The sequence below is a fragment of the Danio rerio genome, chromosome 3 (genome assembly GCF_052040795.2).
Source record: "Danio rerio strain M-AB ecotype USA chromosome 3, GRCz13ab, whole genome shotgun sequence".
Lineage (NCBI taxonomy): Eukaryota > Metazoa > Chordata > Actinopteri > Cypriniformes > Danionidae > Danio > Danio rerio.
The window spans coordinates 19,347,641-19,369,406 of NC_141023.1; the positions used below are offsets into that span (position 1 = coordinate 19,347,641).

General features: G+C 36.0%; 1 protein-coding gene across 3 annotated transcripts in view; it reads right to left on the bottom strand.

The window, feature by feature from the left end:
• Window positions 1–21,766, bottom strand: part of rnd2 (Rho family GTPase 2) — a 49,228-nt gene that overhangs the window by 13,190 nt on the left and 14,272 nt on the right. For all 3 annotated transcript variants that reach the window (XR_015480042.1, NM_001045364.2, XM_087243329.1), the window contains exon 3: window positions 5,383–5,492. Coding sequence is in view for 2 of the 3 variants with exons in the window: in NM_001045364.2 (NP_001038829.2) it covers window positions 5,383–5,492 (110 nt within the window). In the remaining variant the exon portion in view is untranslated. The remainder of the gene's footprint in view (window positions 1–5,382; window positions 5,493–21,766) is intronic.

Genomic DNA, 21,766 nt, shown 5'->3' on the forward strand with positions numbered 1-21,766 from the left:
GTTTTTTTTATTTGTTGTTCAAAGCAGGAACAATCTTTTATCTTTATATATCAATGCAATATGGAACGACGGTAAAAAAACTGCATCACTCCGTCTCTTTCTCTCTTTACAACCCAGATATAACCTGGTCAGTCATCAGTAAGCAAAGGAATAATTAAATCCTACAATAACAACATAAACATTCTTTTGATTGTAGGCAGTATAAATGCAATAAATAAATAATGGTAACCGTACAGAATATTCAGAAATTTACATAATAAATATGGTGTAACATTCTTTCAATTCAAGTTTATTTGTATAGCACATTTCACAGTAATTATTACTCCAATATTTGCAATATATCCAACATGCCAGTACTTATTATTAAAATGAAAAGAGAAACAAAAACAAAATATGCTTAAATTAACAGGGCAGTGGCGTGTCATGTGATAAAACTTTATTGCCCTGGAAACCTTAATGCAATGGTCACATAAAAACACACGCAGGGGCATCAACGGGAGTATTTAAAACTTGTATGTGACAGAAAAAATGCTATATAAGTGATTGCTACCCATTTCCAACATTCTACAAAGTATCTTCTTTATGTTCAGCAAATAAAAGCAACGCAAAAAGGTTTGGATGGTGAGTACATGGCGACTGAATTTTAAGCATTCGGTGAACATTCACTTTAACAAACACCGCTTCAGATTTCATTTACACCAGTGTTTTCAGGAACATTCCTGCTAATGCAAACCATCCATGGCCAGTTACACAGACTGTCCGCTTGTGTGTGAGCATGCATAGTCCATTTGTGTGTGTGTGAGGGTGCAAAGGTTCAGCTATCTCAGCTATGTCACCATTTCACAGCTTCTGAATGTGTGCAGCCATCCATCAAACAGCGCTGTGATCTTTAACCTTAAATGCCATCGTTAACTGACCAATCAGAGTATATTGCCTGCCTCTCAACATTCCACAGCAGTCGTTAGCCCCGCCCCTTTTGTGGCAAGGGTAAATGATGAAATGCAGTGCCAATTCTGGATTCATTTTTGCATAATAATGTCAGATTAAATCACTCTGATAATAATAATAATAATAATAATAATAATAATAATAATAATAATAATAATAATAATAATAATAATAATAATAATAATTCAATGTTGAAAATGTGTACTTAGAATTAACACTCACCAAGCATTACATTTGATGTTGAAGACTATATGAAAGTGTTACTTGTCAGTTGGTGTTCCTTGTTTTGGTGTAAACTTGTCAGTTGGTGTTCCTTGTTTTGGTGTAAACTTGTCAGTTGGTGTTCCTTGATTTGGTGTAAACCTGTCAGTTGGTGTTACTTTGTTTTGGTGTAAACTTGTCAGTTGGTGTTCCTTGTTTTGGTGTAAACTTGTCAGATACTGTTACTTTTTTTGGTGTAAACTTGTCAGTTGGTGTTACTTGTGTTGGTGTTACTTGTGATGGTGTAAACTTGTCAGTTGGTGTAACTTGTTTTGGTGTAAACTTGTCAGCTGATGTTCCTTGTTTTGGCGTAAATTTCTCAGTAGGTGTTACTTTTTTATTTTTAAATAATATGTATATATATATATATATATAAATGAATATGAAGTCAGAAGCACTGACTGGCATGACAAATGCTTGAGTTGTGAGCTTAAGTCACTTGTAACATGCGTTTGAAAATGCTATAATTTTCTAAAGTAAGTAACAACAATAGTTAAAAATTCCTTAACAACTAAACAGAAGTAAATGAGTAGTTTTTCTGTATTTTCGGAAATTATTACTTCTTTTTTTATTACTTTTTTGCCAAGAAAAGGCTATGATAAAAAATATTGGTACATATTTAAACTATATCATTGCAATTATTATTATTATTATTATTATTATTATTATTATTGTTGTTATTATTGTTATTATTAATAATAATAATAAGGGATGTCCCAATCAAGTTTTTTTGCCCTTGATTCAGAGTCAATTGATTTCGAGTATCTGCTCATATCGAAACCCAATCCGATACTTATACAATATATAAAAAAGAATAACGAAGAGCAAACAAACAGATCCTGGATGTTCCTTATTTAATTCACCTTTTTTAACATTCAACAACTGAGTTAACAAACAGAGCACTTCTGTGAGGTAGCTTCAACCATCAAGTAATAAATAACATCAGTTCTTCACTTTTGGACTTTCGTGCAAACATTATAATACCTCCAGACCCGACATACTCACATATTCCGCTTTAAGCTGCTTCCTTCTACTATTGTATTTTTTTTCATTCTACTTTTTGTATTAATATTATCTGTTATGCACCTACTGTAGGGTCTGATAATGCAAGTTCAATTCTCTGTATGTCCTAAACATGTGGTTAAATTGACGATAGAGCTGACTGATTTTGACTTTGGCTAGAAATGTGTAAAAGGTCTATACTGTATCTTAATATACTGTAAATTACTCCTGCCATATCAGATCTAAATTTTCAGCATAGATACTCCAGTGTCTATCAGAAATCATTTTAATATTACAATTTGGTCATTAGCAAGCATTTATTCTTTGCAATCAGTGTACCATATTTTTATTTATTTACTTTTATAATTTTTTTTATTTTTTTGCAGAAACCAGTGACACATTTTGTAAAAAGATTCTAAATATCTTGATAACTGTCACCTTTTATCCATTTAACAGATCCATGCTGAATATAGCTGTGCGTTTCTTCTGTAAAATACTGTGATATAAATATGTGACATTTATTAATAACTCCCACTGTTCTTCCTACATCATCTCAATATCTTTTTCTCAGCAGACCTAAAAAAAATGCGGAAAATGCATTCAAAGCCCTCATCGCTATAAGCTCACACATCCTCACGACCACATAATTGTTGGCATCTGTGTTTAGGTGAAGCTTGTGTTTTTGTGTAAATCCACAATGTCGTCATCCTCCCACTGCAAAACACCCACAAACAAAAACTTCTCTTAGTCAACAATTACATTGTGTTTTCACTGCGAGACACGGGATTCACTGCCGCTTGGGGTCAGTAAGGTTTTAGGTTTATTAAAAGAAGCCTATTTTGGTCACCAATGCCGCATTTATTTGATCAAAAAAGACAGAAACTGTACAATTGCGAATTATTGTTACAATTTAAATAGTTTTTTATTGAATATACAGTAGTTTCAAACTGGTATTTGTTCATGTGATTTATTTTTTAGCATCATTATTTTAGTCTTGTCGCTCAATAAATATTTACCAGTCCCTTCAAAGTCCAATTGTATAAATAAATATATAAATAAAATAAAATTAATTAATCAAATATATTTATAAGTAACAAAATATTTACGTATTTTTTGTCTATTTTCAAGTCTAAAAAAAAAATATTGCTAAATGTTTCGGGAAATGCGATCACAAAATCATAATTATACAGTGTTTGGCATAAATGTATACACCCTCAAAAGTCTATCTTTTAAATTCATATTGTCTAATTTTTTTTATTTGAAGCCTTACAATATTATATTTGTGCAAATATATTAGATTAGTCAGTATTGAAGCCAAAACTGGGGCTAATCTATCAAAATAACTTAGGATAACAGTCCAAATATTAGTACACCCAAATTTATACGTTAGTGAACATTATTCACTGCAACAGCAAGAAGGTCGCTGGGTCGTTGCTTCGAACCTCGGCTCAGTTGGCGTTTCTGTGTGGAGTTTGCATGTTCTCCCTGCGTTCGCGTGGGTTTCCTCCGGGTGCTCCGGTTTCCCCCACAATCCAAGGACATGCGGTACAGGTGAATGGGGTAAGCTTAATTGTCCGTAGTGTATGAGTGTGTATGTGTATGTGTGTGTGGATGTTTCCCAGAGATGGGTTGTGGCTGGAAGGGCATCCGCTGCATAAAAAGGTGCTGGATAAGTTGGCGGTTCATTCCGCTGTGGCGACCACGGATTAATAAAGGGAATAAGCCGACAAGAAAATGAATGAATGAATATTTCTCAATATAATGTAATAATTTCTCAAATTTTTATTGCTGAGCACTGCATTAAATGAGTCTCTGCAAAATCAGGAAGAGTCTGATTTATTTTCATTATTACTAGTGTTGAGCTTCATATTTTTATGGAAACTGTGACAGTAGTATCTTTCAAGAGATAGTATCTTTTAAAGCACCCTTAAAAAACTGTTTACTTTTATTCGTAAAGGACACATTACTGTGTGTGTGTGTGTGTGTGTGTGTGTGTGTGTGTGTGTGTGTGTGTGTGTGTGTGTGTGTGTGTGTGTGTGTGTGTGTGTGTGTGTGGGTGTGTGTGTGTGTGTCTGTGTGTCTGTGTGTGTGTGTCGGTGTGTCTGTGTGAGTGTACGTGTTTTTGTGCCATATCAGGGCACAAATCTGTATAATGACATGGGTATGACACAGGGATTACAAAAAAGGAGGTGAAATATGAGGACATTGGTGACGTCCTCATTTCTCAAAATGCTTATAAATCCTACAGAATGAGTTTAATCAGAGAGTAAAGCTGCACACAGTCTCCTGTGATGGTTGGGTTTAGGGGTGGGGTGGGGTGGGGTGAGGGCAATTTAATATACGGTTTGGACAATATAAAATGAACGGAAACCTATGTAATGTCCCCACTTTTCACAAAAAACAAAAGTGTTTGTGTGTGTGTGTGTGTGTGTGTGTGTGTGCGTGTGTGTGTGTGTGTGTGTGTGTGTGTGTGTTATTTGAGCCTTCTTTTCATCAAAGAATTATAAAAAGTTAAACATGTCATCACAGTTTAAAACAATAAAGCAGGAAAAATGTCAACATTGACAATTATAAGAATCCTAATCTCACAAGAAAACGTAACTATTTTTACATTTTGTCAGTTTAGTGGCTAATTCATACAAAATCAGTCATAGGAAAATGTACGATTTTAAAAAGGAGGCGTGGCACCCAACCCCACCCTTAAACCCAGCCATCATTGGGGAATAAGCAAATAGTATGAATGAGATCATACTAATAAGCCACTAAATCAAAAAGTTACAAATTGCCGTGAGATTGTGTTGTAATCATTATAAATGATTGTGGACCAAAAAGCTTATAAGAATGATTTCTGAAATAGCATGTGACAAGTATTATGAAGACATTATTAAATCCCAAGAATAAATGACATTTTAAACTACACTCATTAAAAAAACAGTTATTTTAATTTGTAATATTTTTTTACAATTTCCACTGTATTTTCAATCAAATAAATGCAGCGTTGGTGTGCAGAAAAGGCAACTTTTTAAACATTTTTTTAAAAATCTTAGTACGCACATCCTGTGTAACTGTGTTTGCAACTGCAAAAAATGCACTTCAGAAGGTAAATACTGATATGTTTCTTTATCACTTTCAGGATATGAGAAGATAAGAGAGAAAAGAGGATCTTCTGACCTTCTTAGTGATGCTGTCCAGCGTCTCTGGTCTGCTGATATCAAAACAGATGAGCACAGCATCGCAGTCTGGATACGCCAGCGGCCGCACGTTATCATAATACGAGGAGCCTGCAAAACACAAGCACAGTGGCGCTCACCATCAAAGCTCTTCGTTATGACAAAGCTAATGACGCTCACCAATGCTGGGACACGTACAAATTATGCACTCTTAAAGCAGGACAGATGATTTAAAAGACTCCAGTGGTGAGTGCGTGAGTTAGTTAAGTTTCAGTCAATTCTGTCTCTTTGATTGTGATCAATCATCATTTATATTAATGATCCATTAATGGATTAATCATTAATCTTAATCGTGCAAAATGTGTCGAGCGACACCCTATCATCAGCATGCAAATGACTCTTAAAATGAAAGCATCTTCAACCAAAGGAAAATGTTTTAATTAATGCCGTCAAACAATTAATTGTGATTAATCACATCCAAGATTACATTACATTAGTTCCTCCTTCTGTGAAATTAATTATTTCCCAATGGCTGTTTAAAAGAGAAATAAAATTGACATATTTTTAAACGTAATAATTTTAGTAAATAATAAAATAAGTAAATTCTAATATTTGGTTTGCCATGATAAGTATTTTGAAATATACACTGTATAATCCAATAAGTTAAGGTAACTCAAACTATTTGAGGAAACCGATTACGACAAACCATTTAAGTAAAAAAAAAAACGAATCCTAATGAGTTCTGTGAACTTAATCTATTTGAATAAACAAAGCAATTTGAGCACAGGGAAACTAATAAATGAAGAAAACTCAAACCAATTGAGTACTGAGAAACCCAATAAGTTAAGGCAACTCAAACTAGAGATCTGCACAGGACTGAATTTTTAGTCTCGCTCCCACCAGATTTTATTCCGCACCCGACTGCTCCAACCGTATATTAAGTCTTTGTTCACCCGATGCCCGACCCACCCTGTTTTCTTCCCGACCCGACCGTTCCCGCTAAATTTAGATCTGATTTAATCTCAAATTAAAATTGGGTATTACCCAAAGAGAGAGATAACAGATAAAAGTGTAGGTTGTGTAAGGATTGTAGGCTGAACGTCAGTTTTGTTTGTCCCTTTGTGATGAGACATGAGTGTTGCGTGATGTGCGGTGAGGTTTGTGGCTGATGAGGTACTGACTCTTTCAAAGTCAGATTTACAAACATATCCACTCAATATATTTGCCAACTACCGCTTGTGTTTCATATATCATATCAGCATTAGTTCTATACACACAGCAGGTACATATTGGGCCAAGGAAGAATGTAAAATGTACAGCCCAGCGATTAAATATGCATAACAAAAAACACCCAGCTGAAAGCTACAGAGCCCAGACGGTCCAGACAGCCTATAACAAGCGACACACAGCACCACGGTAGATGTGCGCACTTTATCTTATTCACACACACACACACACACACACACACACACACACACACACACACACACTCACACACTCAGCACCACGGTGGATGCGCACGCTCTCTCTCATTCACACACACACACACACATAAAGGGCTTAATTTGCCACCTCTGAAATCTCATCCGGCACCTGATTTTAACGATTCCCCCGATCCTCCCCCGTCCGCTGTTCACTTTCACTTTCTTCTGTGACTCCCCAACCCTCTTCACTTTTGTCTGCGACACCACTCCTTCATCCAACACCCCGCTCTCCACTTTTATGCACAACACCTCTACGTCCTTGGGAAACATGCCGGATCCGTAACCCCGATCAGTTCCATGACCTCGCAATTCACAAATTAAGCACTGCACACACACATATGGCAAGCACACACAGTAGCACCACTCTCTCTCTCTCTCTCTCTCTCTCTCTCTCTCTCTCTCTCTCTCTCTCTCTCTCTCTCTCTCTCTCTCTCTCTCTCTCTCTCTCTCTCTCTCTCTCTCTCTCTCTCTCTCATCTGTTTACAGCACGTCAGAATGCAAAATACTGGATTTAAGGATTATAAGTTAGTTTAGTGTTGACTCAGAGGCGTAAGGTCAGTTTAATAAGGTCTTATGTTAGTTTAACATGTATGTTGCGAAGTTTGCCGCATATGTTTGTAATGAGGCAACATGTAAACAGCATGTAAAGTACATGTTTAATGCATAATTATGCTTTGTGTTATATCACTCAACTCTAACTGTGACTGAAAAGAAGTGAAACGATGCCAGTAAACTTATTTAAAACTCATCTTTTCATGCAGAGGTTTTTAACAATGAATGAATAAATAAATGAATGAATGAATATTGCTGTCTGTGTTTTCATATCAATTAAAAACACAAAACATAGCTCTAACACATCTCAGTCTGTCCCTTTTGTCGGGTATAATCAGGGCTTGACTTTTTTGATCACCAGCCACTGTGGCTAGTTGTTTTTCAACATCACTAGCCACAATTTTGTTGCTGAGAAAATACATTTTATATGCATAAATTTGACTTTGATACACAAAAATGACTTGATTTAGATTTTGGGTTATGTCCATATGCCTCCTCATTCACACCCCTTTTGTGTGTGTCATGTACAGTATGAGCTTGCTCATTGAGCATAAGCTAATGGGTCATGATTTCATAGTGTTGTATTACAATTAGTTTTATTTCACATCACTTTTCAGAGCTCAAAATTAAGAATGTACCAAATGTATTGGTCCAAAGATAAATAAATAATAATTTCTTAGCCCAAAAAAAATTATGTGTCAAACCAAGCTAAATATAGCTGAACACTATACTTTTTATTTAACAATCTTTAATAAATTAATTAATTAATTAATTGACCTTTAAAGGTCCTGGCTAAAGGTTCTAGATCACCAGTTAACTGCTTTAATAGGAATAACTCCCCATTTATGTGTACTGTTATTGTAAAAAAAAAAAAAAAGATAATTAAACCATAGTAACAAAAATAACTGTGAGCAAAAGAAATCAGGTGAATGATAATAAAAGGACGATCACACGCACATGATTAACATAAGGCCCATTAATAATCTGTTTAAAGAATGGTTAAAGCGAAAGCAACCTGCTGCTTACAAAAACACAAATCTGGAGCTCTTGAAAGCAGCAGGACTGTGGGTGCATGAGCATAACTTTTTAGTCTATTTGAAGGAGAACCGATCCCACCAGTTGCATTTCTGGGCTTGGTTGCTTCACGCAAGGAAACGGGAGCGTGCACGCTTTTTAAACAGTTGCAAGCATCACATCAGCTGTTAGCGCAAGTGCTCGTCCTCTCATTCGGCATTCACCTGCTTTTTTACTTTTGCTCGCGCAGACACTATTAGTTTTGTCAGTCGTGCTGCTTCTCGATTCTAAGATCGCATTTGCACACATATTGAGTTGTCCTTACTGTCAAACCCTGCTTTTAAGATAGCTACAACTTAAAATTTGTTTTAAAACAGCCAAAGTGGCTAGTGGAAGTGACTGTCTAACCCGCCAGAGCTGAAATCTACACGCATTTGGCAGGTTGCTGGGTGTTAATGTTAAGCCCTTTCATACACAACACAACTCCAGAGCTGCATAGTTGGTGTTGGTGGTGTAACGGTGGCTCACTCACTCATTCTAGCTAAAATAAACTTAAATCCCAACACTTAAACGACACTTGAAAAGTTTGTCGTTTAACAAAGGAATTATCTTAATTTGTTACAACTGAAGTATAATAATTTTTCAAGTGTGTATTTCAGACTACATCACACTGTGTGTGTGTGTCTGAGAGTAAGCGAGGTCACTTTAGGGCAAGTCATTTCATTAGTCATTCATCTTTAAACTCCTCTCGGGCAGTATGCACAGGCATTCTGTTTGAATAGGAAACATCGAATCCTCCAAATTTGTTTGCCAAGATTTCAATTAAATTTCATATCAGGAAGCATCAATAAAATTAAACAACAACTGTTTCTTTAGTTTCATTTCTAAACGTTTGAATCACACAAAATCTGCAAATATCTGTTCCAAGCCCCTCCCCCTGAGAATCCATGTTGACTGTTACACTTTTCCCCATTCAAAACTATACAATTGACATGTCTTTGCAGTCTTAGGTGTCACATAATGGCATGAGCTGCTTGAGCATCTGAGCAGAGTGCATTAATATTCATGACCCTTCCAAATATGGTCAAAACTAACCATATCATAATTTAAACTATTATAACAATGCATTCTAGGAAATATTTAAAAAAAGAAACTACAATTTAAATGAAAACGACTTACTTTGATACCAAAGTAATACAGAACTTCTAATTATGTTTGTATCATCTCTTGTTTTTTTAATTAGAATTATTTGTTGTGTTTTTAATCCCTTATTGTTTTAGCAATGGTGTTGTGTGTGAGATTTGTTTCAGTTTTAGTGATTTTAGGAGACTTGTAAATGGCGCTGTGTGAAACTGGCACAGTCTCTGTCTCTGCTAATGTGCTCTCTGTACGTCTGCATTCATGTCTCGCTCTCCTGTCCTTCCCCGCAGTGAGGACACTGATCCAGACGCAGACAGAGAGAGCGATGGAGCGCTGGAAGTGTGAGACTGACAATGAGTGTTTGAAGCGCTGATCAAGGCTATCAGACCTGTGTGTGTGCGTGTGTCCCACAATCCTCTCTGGCAGCTCTGTCAACTACAGCTAGAGAACGATGGGCAAATGACATTGCTTAAATAAAAGTGCAAATAAGGGTAAGTAGAAACTAATAAAAGTGTACAGAGAGAGGGAGAGAGAGAGAGAGAGAGAGAGAGAGAGAGAGATAGAGAGAGGGGAGGGGGGTGCTGGAAATGGAAGAAAGCCTGCTTCTGTTGCCATATTGCTTGTTTGTTGTTTGTCTTCACATAGAGAGAACAGAGAGACTTTTTTCCTCTTCTAACTCACAACTAAATCTTCTAAAACATGCTTGTTTGTTAAGCCATCATTTAAATGAGGACACAGCAGGGCCATGTGTTGTTTTGTTTTTTATCCAAACCCTAACCTTGAAAGATATTTACACATATTTATTTAGCAGACGCTTTTATTCAAAGCAGCTTACAAAGGGGATAAAAAAGGGGTCAAATCACCAGGGAACAGCAATATATAGAAAGTCCAAGTTAGTTAGCAGTTTTTAATTAAATTGAGTCCTTGAAACATAGTATTTGTAGGAAAGTGTCTGGTGCATATGGAGATGAAAGAGAAACAAGCATGTTTCCTAAAGGTGGTTTGTCAAGCCCATTCACCTGTGTGAAGCACACCACGTCTCGAAATTAACCTTTTTTCTTGGTAACACCTGTGCTCCTAACTTCAAAAATTTAGGAGCACCAGACAAAATTTAGTCACACCCACCAAAAATGATGAGCACTGTTACTGACATATTCCATTATATATTAACACTCTAATCACAACTAACAAATAAACAAAAATCTGCATGCACTCACCGGCCCTGTACGCACTGCTTGGCGTAAATGAGATGAACTGAATTAACAATAACTGTGCTTTTCTTACTGGTGAAGTCTGATATTGCACAAATGATATTGACATATAACTTATTATGTGCATACGTCATCTTAATATATAACGGTCTTTTCATGAGCTGCAATACTAGTTTCATCTCGGTGAATGCGAGCTCTTTAGTGATGGTGAACGCGGTGTCAGTCGCACGACTCACAGCATCGTGACGATTAAATGAAGGGTTAAATAATATAAGAACATCTCGTGCTTTATGTGTAGATTCAGTGGCAAACACCAGCTGTGCCTCCATTTCAGAGGCTGCATCCTCCAAATGATGCATTCGAAGTGTGCCGCGTCATCGAAGTAACGAAGGCTGTCTCATTTAAATAAAAAAAATTAAAGGCTCCTTCAAACGTAGCCTCCAAATGCATCCTTCGTTTCCCAGGTAGTGAGGGACGCAACCGGTGGATCCTTCGTGGCCTCGAACGTCAAAAGATTCATTGAGCACTGATAACGGCAGGATGTTTTTAAACTCAGCTTTAAATGTTTAAATTAAGTGTATTTTATGTGGATATGTAAACACATATCATTTTTTTAAAAATCATTACAATTTTTATTACTGCTTATTAACAGCAGCTGTTACAGTTGATAGGTGACCAGATCTTCTGTAGGCTATATCGTCTCATTTCAAAATGCTCAGTTCGGCCTGTGTGGACTTTGATGGACTCACCTTTGAAGTCTGCATCCTTCGGAGGCACAACTACGGTTACCTGAAAACTTCGTTCCACCGGCTTTACGCTGAATGCTTTAGTCATTGTCATAGCGGACTTTAACCACTGGACGTCTTTTATCCACTCTTGGAAAAGTGTATATGCTGGACTGACATTTATTACATGATCACTAATCAGATGTGATATTATTTGTAACTTTAGGTGGTTTCTAAAACTAAATCTGCAAGTGTTGTTTTTATTCTCTTGTATCCAGACCTGTAGATCCCTGTCATTGCAACTAAGTGATTGACAGCTGATAATAACCAATCCATTCGCGTTTTGTTCTAGCGCAGTGGGCCAATAAGAAGAGCTTGAATGCGGGGCAGGCATTGACGGATTTGTTGACATGTCAACTGTTTTAAACCATTCCTGAGCGCTGCCTTTGGTGTTTTTAGGTTCAAAGATGCATAATGCGTGAATGCCTTCTAATACCGTGCATGTGGTGAACATTTTGCTGTGAAAACTGGTCGCATGACATCCATTTTTATGCACTTGCACAAATGCTCCCTAATATATTTTAAGGTCGCATAGATAAAATTTTGGGCACATATGCGACCAAAATGGTCGTAATGTTGCATTCGGTGTGAATGAGCCCTTAGAATTGAAAAATGTTTCCCAGTAGAAAGTGTCTGGCGCATACAGAGAGGAAAAGAGTATCTTAGAGGTGATTTGATTATAAGGAAAAATAAGGCATAGTTTTTAATAATGGATAGAAAAAGAACAGATACATTATTTTTGTGGTTAATAATAATAATAATAATAATTACAATAACAATAATTACAATGGTAATATTTAAATTGAGTAATACTTGTTAGCATTATTATCAATTATAAGTATGGTCTACATATTAGTAATTTATCTTTTAAATATAAGTTAATAATAATAACATCAATAACAATACCCTGTCATAAATAGGAAAACAAATTATACATGCATATAATAATAATTATAATTATTATTATTACTAATAATAATAATAGTAATAATGATAATAATAATAATAATAATTATTATTAATATTTATATTAACAGTAATAATCATTAATATATTTGTAATAATAATAATAATGATGATGATGATAATAATAATTAGTATTTATAATAACAGTAATCATTATTCATTTATTAATAATAAAAATTATTATTATTATTATTATTATTATTATTATTATTTATTAATAATAATAATAATAATAATAATAATTAGTATTTATAATAACAGTAATAATTATTCATATAATAATAATAAAAATAATAATAATTATTATTAATATTATTACTAATAATAATAATAATAATAATAATAATGATTATGACAATAGTAATAATAATAATAATTAGTATTTATAATAACAGCAATAATCATTCATATATTAGTAATAATAATAATAATTATTATTATTATTATTATTATTATTATTATTATTATTATTATCATCACCATTATTAATATTATTGGTAGTAGTCTAATATTAATATAATTATCATTATTATTATTATTATTACTAATGATGATGATGATGATGATAGTAATAATATATATAATAATAATAATAATAGTAATTAGTATTTATAATTACAGTAATAAAAATTATTATTATTATTAATTATTATTATTATTAATAAGAATAATAATATTACTACTAATAATATTAATATTACTGACAGTAATACTAATAGTTATTATTGTATTATTATTATTATTATTATTATTATTAATTTAATAATTATTCATGTTCATATAGGCCTAAATAATAACAATAATTAATTATTATTACCATTATTGTTATTTATAATAATAAAAATGATAATAATAATTTGTCCAAAAAGCTTAGCCCAGTAACCCCAAACACACAAACTGAGTTTACTGTACAGCTGCTCTACGTCTCAATCTCTTTGTATACACACATTTCTTAACACCCCAACAGTCGTTCTCATTTGTTTTCCTGTTTAACAACTTGATATCTCTAACAGTGACTCTCCACTGCCGACCCACAAACACTCAGGCCGGCCGTTTCCAGAAACATTCATTTCTTGTCTTGTTTGCCGAGGGTGTGAAATGTCGCCACAGAATTCTCAGCCAGCTGATTTCTTGCTTTTATTTTGGAGACCTTATTACTGTGATTATGTCTCTAGTGCTACACATCATTTGTATCTTGTTAAGGACAGTGTGTTCGCTTGAGACATGGACCTGAATGTTTGCCAGAAAACATTGTCTTCCTCCAGTCCCCAGATTCACCTCACGCCAGCTGTGCAGCATGTGTGTGTGTCTCCCTGTGAGTGTGTGCACATACTTTACACAGTATGTGCCTGTCTGTGTGCTCGCGTGCGTGCGTGCATGTGTGTGTGTGTGTGTGTGTGTGTGTGTGTGTGTGTGTGTGTGTGTGTGTGTGTGTGTGTGTGTGTGTGTGTGTGTGTGTATGTGTGCGTATGCATTTGTCTATGTGTGCATGTGTCTGTTGAGCTGTGTGTTTGTGTGTGTGCTAATATGTGCAGCTGTGTGTGTGTGCGCGTCTTTGTGTGTATGAAGCAGAACACTTTGGGATGTCATTAGAGATTGTTGACGATCTAGCCGTAAGCGTGAGTGTGTCAGTTAGCAGAGAAGCAGCTCACATAAGCTCACACACATCATTAAGAGCCTTCAGAGGCATCGCATGAGAACCTGTGTGTGTGTGTATGTGTGTGTATTCATGTTTGCATTTTTCTACAACTGAATGGGCATTTAAAGGTTAAAGCTAAATAAGGATGAACTACAGGAAGGACTTTATATTGAAAGAATTCAGATTTTTACATTTGAAAAGCTAGATATGGGGCGACACGGTGGTACAGTGGGTAGCGCTGTCGCCTCACAACAAGAAGGTTGCTGGTATGAGCCTCGGCTGTGTCAGTTGGCGTTTCTGTGTGGAGTTTTCATGTTGTCCCCATGTTTGATATGCAGCTGATTTTTGACAGATGATGTGATTATAGTGAAAGTCTTAGAGGCAAATATACCTCCTTGTAAATGTATTCCTTAAGCATGTTATTTGTCTGGTTTTTACAAACTGAAGGATGATTGAAAATAACTGAAAACAGAGAGCAAAATGTGCTGAAGGCACAAAATAACAAACAAAATAAATCACATACGCAGTTAAAACAAGACTCTCTCATTATCATTCAGCTTTCTCATTACTCATTTCCCATTAGTCATCAAATTATAATTGTCCTCCTTTTCAGCCCAAATACGCTCATCCAGCTATATACAGTTGAAGTCAGAATTATTAACCACCCTGTTTATTTTTTCCCCATTTTCTGGTTAACGGAGAGAAGATTTTTCACCACATTTATAATCATAATAGTTTTATTAACTCATTTTTATTTTATAAATGAGTTTTATGAGTTTTATAAATATTATTTTATAATATTTATTAATATTTCAATCATTTTTAATTATTTATTTCATCTTTGCCATGATGACAGTAAATGATATCTGACTAGATATTTTTCAAGACACTTCTATACAGCTTAAAGTGACATTTAAAGGCTTAACTGGGTTATTTAGGTTAACAAGGCAGGTTAGAGTAATTAGGCAAGTTATTGTATAACATTGGTTCTGTAGACTATCCAGAAAAAAAATTGCTTAAAGGGGCTAATAATTTTGTCCTTAAACTAGTTCTTAAAAATTAAAAACTGCTTTTATTCTAGCCGAAATAAAACAAATAAGACTTTCTCCAGAAGAAAAAGAAATATTATCAGACATACTGTGAAAATTTCCTTGCTCTGTTAAACATTGTTTGTAAAATATTCAAAAAAGAAAAAAATTCAAAGGGGGCTAATAATTATGACTTCAACTGGATGTATATATTTTGCAAATTCACTTTTCATGCAGATTTGCTTTAAATCCCTAATAACTCTTGATGTTATGTCAAATTATGACTTATCTACAGTCAAGGCCAAAATTATATTACATACAACAGAGGTCTGAAAATTTTTGAGCTTGACTGCATATGGTTATGGGGCGGCACAGTGGCTCAGTGTTCAGCACTGTAGTCTCACAGCAAGAAGTTCCGGCTAGGCTAGTTCGCATTTCTCTGTGGAGTTTGCATGTTCTCCCCGTGTTTGTGTGGGTTCCCTCTGGGTGCTCCAGTTTCCCCCACAAAACCAAAGTCATGTGTTACCTGTTAATTCAATCACTCTTAAAGTTAATTCTTGTTATGTCATAGTTATATTGGCAGAGAAATATATACTTTCTCTCTCGTTTTAGAAAAAAAAATCCATATTTGGGTTAGGACTGTAAAGGTTTTAAAGCTGGCTTTTTCATTACACTGCAGGAGATGAAGAAAGGTCAAGTCAAGTCCATTGCATTGTGGGATACAGTACTTCATGCGGTTTCATACTGCACATTTTTCCAAAGGTCTCTGGGTGCTTCATGCATACAAAATTTACAAACTGTAATGTACAGTATGTTTATATAATGCAGTATATGCAGTAAATGTGGCCACATGGCGAGGCAGTGGCGCAGTAGGTAGTGCTGTCGCCTCACAGCAAGAAGGTCGCTGGGTCGCTGGGTCGCTGGTTCGGCTCAGTTGGCGTTTCTGTGTGGAGTTTGCATGTTTTCCCTGCCTTTGTGTGAGTTTCCTCCGGGTGCTCCGGTTTCCCCCACAGTCCAAAGACATGTGGTACAGGTGAATTGGGTAGGCTAGTGTATGAGTGTGTGTGTGGATGTGTGTGGATGTTTCCCAGAGATGGGTTGCGGCTGGAAGGGCATCCGCTGCTTAAAAACTTGCTGGATAAGTTGGCGGTTCATTCCGCTGTGGCGACCCCAGATTAATAAAGGGACTAAGCCGACAAGAAAATGAATGAATGAAAGTGGCCACATCAACATTATATTTTGTTTGGTATAAGGTAGGGTTGCCCAGTTAACAGGTACTATGGTAGTATCGAGATACTGTGGCTCCAAAGTTCTGCCGGTGCCACTGTAGTTTGTAAACGGTAGTATCGTCATTAACGGTTTATCTACAATAGATAATGGTGTATGTGGAAAAGTCACTAAAATGCTCACACGTTTGCGAAACAATAGACCAATTTATTTGAATAGTCTGTGGAGCTCTTTAAGGTTGCAAAATTTGCGCCTGTTATGGGAACATATTGCATATTTTCTAAAGCTTCAGTTCGAACACACATCTGAATTGGTTAATTTGTGTCTGTCAATATGATTTAGCTACAACATTTGTGACAATCTCTTAAAAAGAGCGACTCACAAAGTGAAATTTTGAATTACTTTGGATTGTTACATACAATCCAAAAAAAAGTTCAAATTGGTGCAAAAATATAAATAAAAATAAATGAAAAACCCAAAATAGCAACAGGAAACATCGAAACAATTTTTGACCACCTGCTATAGCCTAATTTTGTTGGAAAAAAAAAAAAACTCTTTTTGTAACCTTTTTCGTTTGGTATAATTTGTATCTTTATTATAATGTATTTTTTGTTAATCAGTTATCTACAAAAAAAACAAAAAGAATAATTACATTTTAGGTGAAGTGACGTGCAAATAATACTTTTTTAAATAATAAGAGAATTGTGAATTACATTCAAGTAGGCCTATTATATTATGATATATAGTATTTCTGACAATTTTCTTTATAATTTGAGTTATGAATTACAGTATCGCAATACTAATTGGTATCATAGTACTTCAGGTGGTAAAGTATTGTAACATGAATCAATGGTATCGCAACAACCCTAGTTTAAGCTGAGGTCACACTAGAGTTTGAGCTTGCGAAATTCTGTCGTACGGCACTGCAAAAAGGGGCGGGATTAAACATGATGATTAGACCTTTTAAAAAGAGCAAGCGATTGCTTTAAATTTTTAATTTTTGTCCAGAAAGGTCATGTTTTGATCTTCGATTGGTCTCATGCAGTCAAGTGATTTGATTTTGCAGGTCAGAGTTCACCAAGCTTGAACTTCCCAATGCAGCGATCTGCGAAACTTGACACATGAGCTTATGTTTCCGGTCTGACGCATTCGCGTGCGTATGAAAGGAAGTCTATGGAGAGAAAAGTCCAGTGTGACCGAAGCTTAAGGATGCACTGCAGTTTGCAACTTCTACTCTTTTCAATTTCAATTTTAAAGCTTCATCTTTATATGTGTGCAATTTATCTACAGTTTATGTTTGAAATTATGAGAATAGATTCCTACAATGCATTGTATATTGCTTTGAATCAAAACTATCATTTAAAGTCAGTGTGAACCGAAAGTTGCTGATACATTTACTTTAGTAAGAAGTAAATGTATAATCTTTCCTTTTCTGTAAACTAATTGTTAGCAGGGCGGGGCTAAGCATATTTCCCAAAGACTGCCATTTTGATTAGACTACCAAAACAAACTTTGTTTTTTCAGTAAAATAACTTGTACAAATAAGTTGTTCCTATCAAGACTAAAAATGTGCACTAACAAAATAAACATTGTTATATTTCATTTCATGCAGAGTTTGAATGTGAATGCCCTCTGGAATCCTGGTATAAATCACATATATTTTTAATCATTAAAATTTTCAGTCTGTGCTGCTTAAGAATTTGCCTTCTGCTGTGGTTTATAATGTAATGGGCAGCACAAATGTCTTGAGACCTCAGGCTGTTAATGTTGCCATCCACTCTGCAGTTCTCTTGCACGCCCCCATACTGAATGTAACCCCAAACCATGAGTTTTCCTTCACCAAACTTGACTGATTTCTCTGAGAATCTTGGGTCCATGCGGGTTCCAATAGGTCTTCTGCAGTATTTGTGATGATTTGGTTGCAGTTCAACAGATGATTTATTGTAAAAATCGACCTTCTGCCACTTTTCATCTTATATTTAATTTGTTCTAATCTACAACACTGTATTTGTAACAAGTGGTGCAGCACACAGGTGTCTCTCATTAACACTCAGTTCCCGCAGCTCTTGGCTTCACACTACTTGCAACAAATTAATTGAAATTTTGAATTAAACAATTTATCACATCAACTTCCCGATTAGGCATTACTTAGAAATAGTGTGTGTTAATGTAACTATCAGAGAGATTATTTTTATACGCTTTATGAATCATGCTGTGTAGACAGTATTAATGTTTTATCAGCTCATTCTGAACCACAGAATCACTACTCTTCACTAATGCTGTTTACTAAACCTTAGTATAACATAAAATACACTCATTTATGTCTTGCTGTATTAATTTTTTGCAGAAACACACAAAAGCAGTTTATGTCATAAAAAAATCTTACACAAAGGATACTGTAGGAATCTACTTCTACTCATTTTAAGTTCACATTAATAGATTAACGTTTTCAGTTCACATAACGTGTTCCTATTAAGTGCAGTGTTTTTATTTTATTGTTTATTTTTTTTTACATTTTGAGTAAAAAAAAAATAATTTCACTGTTTGGTTTTACAGTGCAGCTATTTTCCAACTGCTGACTGAACACTTGATTGTTATGGGATTCGTTGTGGGTAAGCTCATCAAAACAAGGTATGGATTACATATAGATTAAAGTTAAAATCAGAACTGCCATCCAAATCCTTTACACTTTCTTCATTTTCTGCTTTCTCATATGTGACATGTTGACTTTAAAAAAAATGAGCAACATCTTTGTAACTTGGAACTGTTAAGATGGCATAACTTAATTTTTATAATTATGCACAGTTGATTTAGTAAAAAAAAAATAAGACAATGGGTTCACTCAGTTTTGTAAAGTTTTTGTAGGTTTTTGACTCTTCTAAAGCATTAAAATGCACTCCCGCTGCCAGTTTACCCAGTTATATCTCAGCACCCCAGGTTGCCTTGGCGGTAAAACAGCACAATTCATTTCAGTCATTAAGGCTGCATCAATGTATGTGGGCAAATATCCAAAAATCCACATGAGGTGGGGTTTAATTCGCAAACAATTCAAACATTATTAATGTAAATGTTATCTTAGTAAGTTTTAGTATCATCAGACACACTTATTCCTGGTGGTGTCATCAATTTGGCAACCTTCATGTGCGCCAAGTCACAGAAGGAAGAGCCTGGTGAACAAAATTCTATACAATATTTTGAATTTGGACCCCAAAACCCAGTTCTACCCAGTTTGTAGATATTAAAGAACATGCTAAGGGAACATTCTTGTTTATCTAAAAAACAATGCTGAAGTTCTAAGAGCCAGTTTCTGTGCCTGACGATCGGGTTGCTGTGGTCCAAACCTCTGACCACCACCTGTTCCACAATGCACCAGCGTCTTATTGCTCCCCCTGCAGATGGTGGGCCTGCAGGAGGATGGTCCCACATCGCTTCTTTGGGCTAAGCCCAGCCAGGTTTCATGGGAAAAAACCTGGCCTCCAGATGCATACGCATACGAGCCCCAACCCCAGGCCTGGCTTTAGGGTAGGGCTCCGACTATGCCATAACAGGCGCCTTACCGGTTTGCTGCCGAGTGTGACGCGGCTGGGATGAGAATCAGCACCTCCAAGTCCGAAGCCATGGTGCTCCATCGGAAAAAAGTGGTTTGCCATCTCCAGGTAGAAGGACAGTCCATACCCCAGGTGGAGGAGTTCAAGTACCTTTGGGTTTTGTTCATGAGTGAGGAAAGGACAGAACTTGAGATTGTCAGATGGATCGGTGCAGTGGCAGCAGCAATGCAGTCTGTGTATCGGTCCATTGTGGTAAAGAAGGAGCTGAGCCAAGAGTTAAAGCTTTCGATTTACCGGTCAATCTACGTTCCTACTCTCACCTATATATGGTCATGACCTTTGGGTCATGAGCGAAAGGACAAGATTTCGGATACAAGTGGCCGAAATGAGTTTCCTTCGCAGGGTGGCAGGGCGCACCCTTATAGATAGGGTGAGGAGCTCTGTCAACTGGCAGAAGCTCAGAGTAGAGCTACTGCTCCTACACATCACGAGAAGCCAGCGACTGTGGCTCGGGCATCTGTTTCAGATGCCTCCTGGACACCTACCAAGGGATGTGTTCCAGGCATGTCCCAGCGGAAGGAGGCCTCGGGGAAGACCCAGAACATGCTGGAGGGACTATGTCTCTTGGCTAGCCTGGGAACGCATCAGGATCCATCCAGAGGAAGTGTCTGGGGAGAGGCAAGTCTGATGTCTCTTGGCTAGCCTGGGAACGCATCAGGATCCATCCAGAGGAACTGGAGGAAGTGTCTGGGGAGAGGCAAGTCTGGGGTTCTATCCTAAGACTACTGCCCCCGTGACCCTGCCAGGGATAAGCTGTTGAAAATAAATAAATGAATGAACAATGCTGAAGTCAGATATTCTGCTTTGAAAATATGCTTTCCGTGCTGGAACGTCTGTCTTTGTTTTGGTTCTTTTAACCCGCCCAATGCCAGTTTAGCCAACTTTATTTCAGTACCACGGGTTGCCTCGGCGGAAAACACAGCATATTTAATTTCAGTCATTAAGGCTACATCAATGTATGTGGGCAAATATTGGTGGAAAACCGTGTATTTGATTCATTCATTCAGAAAGGCTCTGGAAGCATGCGTCCGTGACTAAAATGCAACCTCCAGTGGACAGTAGCAGACTCCGAAATGAGACGCAGATTCAGAATTCCACATGAGGTCATTAATTAGCAAATAATATAAATATTAGAAGCGTAAGCATTAGGTGAGCAGGTAAGATTGTAATGCCTTGTCCTAACAACATGTTACGTGGCAAGATGCAATTGGCAAGCATTAAGCAATTTTGCTGTTTGCACCAGACAAAACACAACAGAAATTTAAATACAGCCATTCAGAAGCACAAAATAGCGCACTCACTGCACTTTAACAAATTGGTAAAGTTTATAACCTAATTATTTCATATTAAACATCATTAACATTATTAAAACTACATGTTGAATCACTGATATGTGTTAGTTTCCGCTGAGTTACAGTTTTAAAGTTCAATTTCAAATGGTTTATTTTATTTTCAAGGTCTAAGGTAAACTGCTGCTAATTTCAGCATATGGCAATAAATGTCATGTAAAATGGCATTCAAACTCACGTTATTAGCATTTAACACTGAATAAAGCACATGAGGTGTACCTGAGGTGATTATTTTCAGTTTTCTGTTGCTCAGCAGCAAGAAATAGAAGCCGTTTATATCAATTCAAGGTGTTGGTTAGAACAAAAAGAAAATATTCCCTAAATCACATGCTGTTGATTTTATTACAAACATGACTTGCAGTAAAGCAGCCTTTAGGCTTGA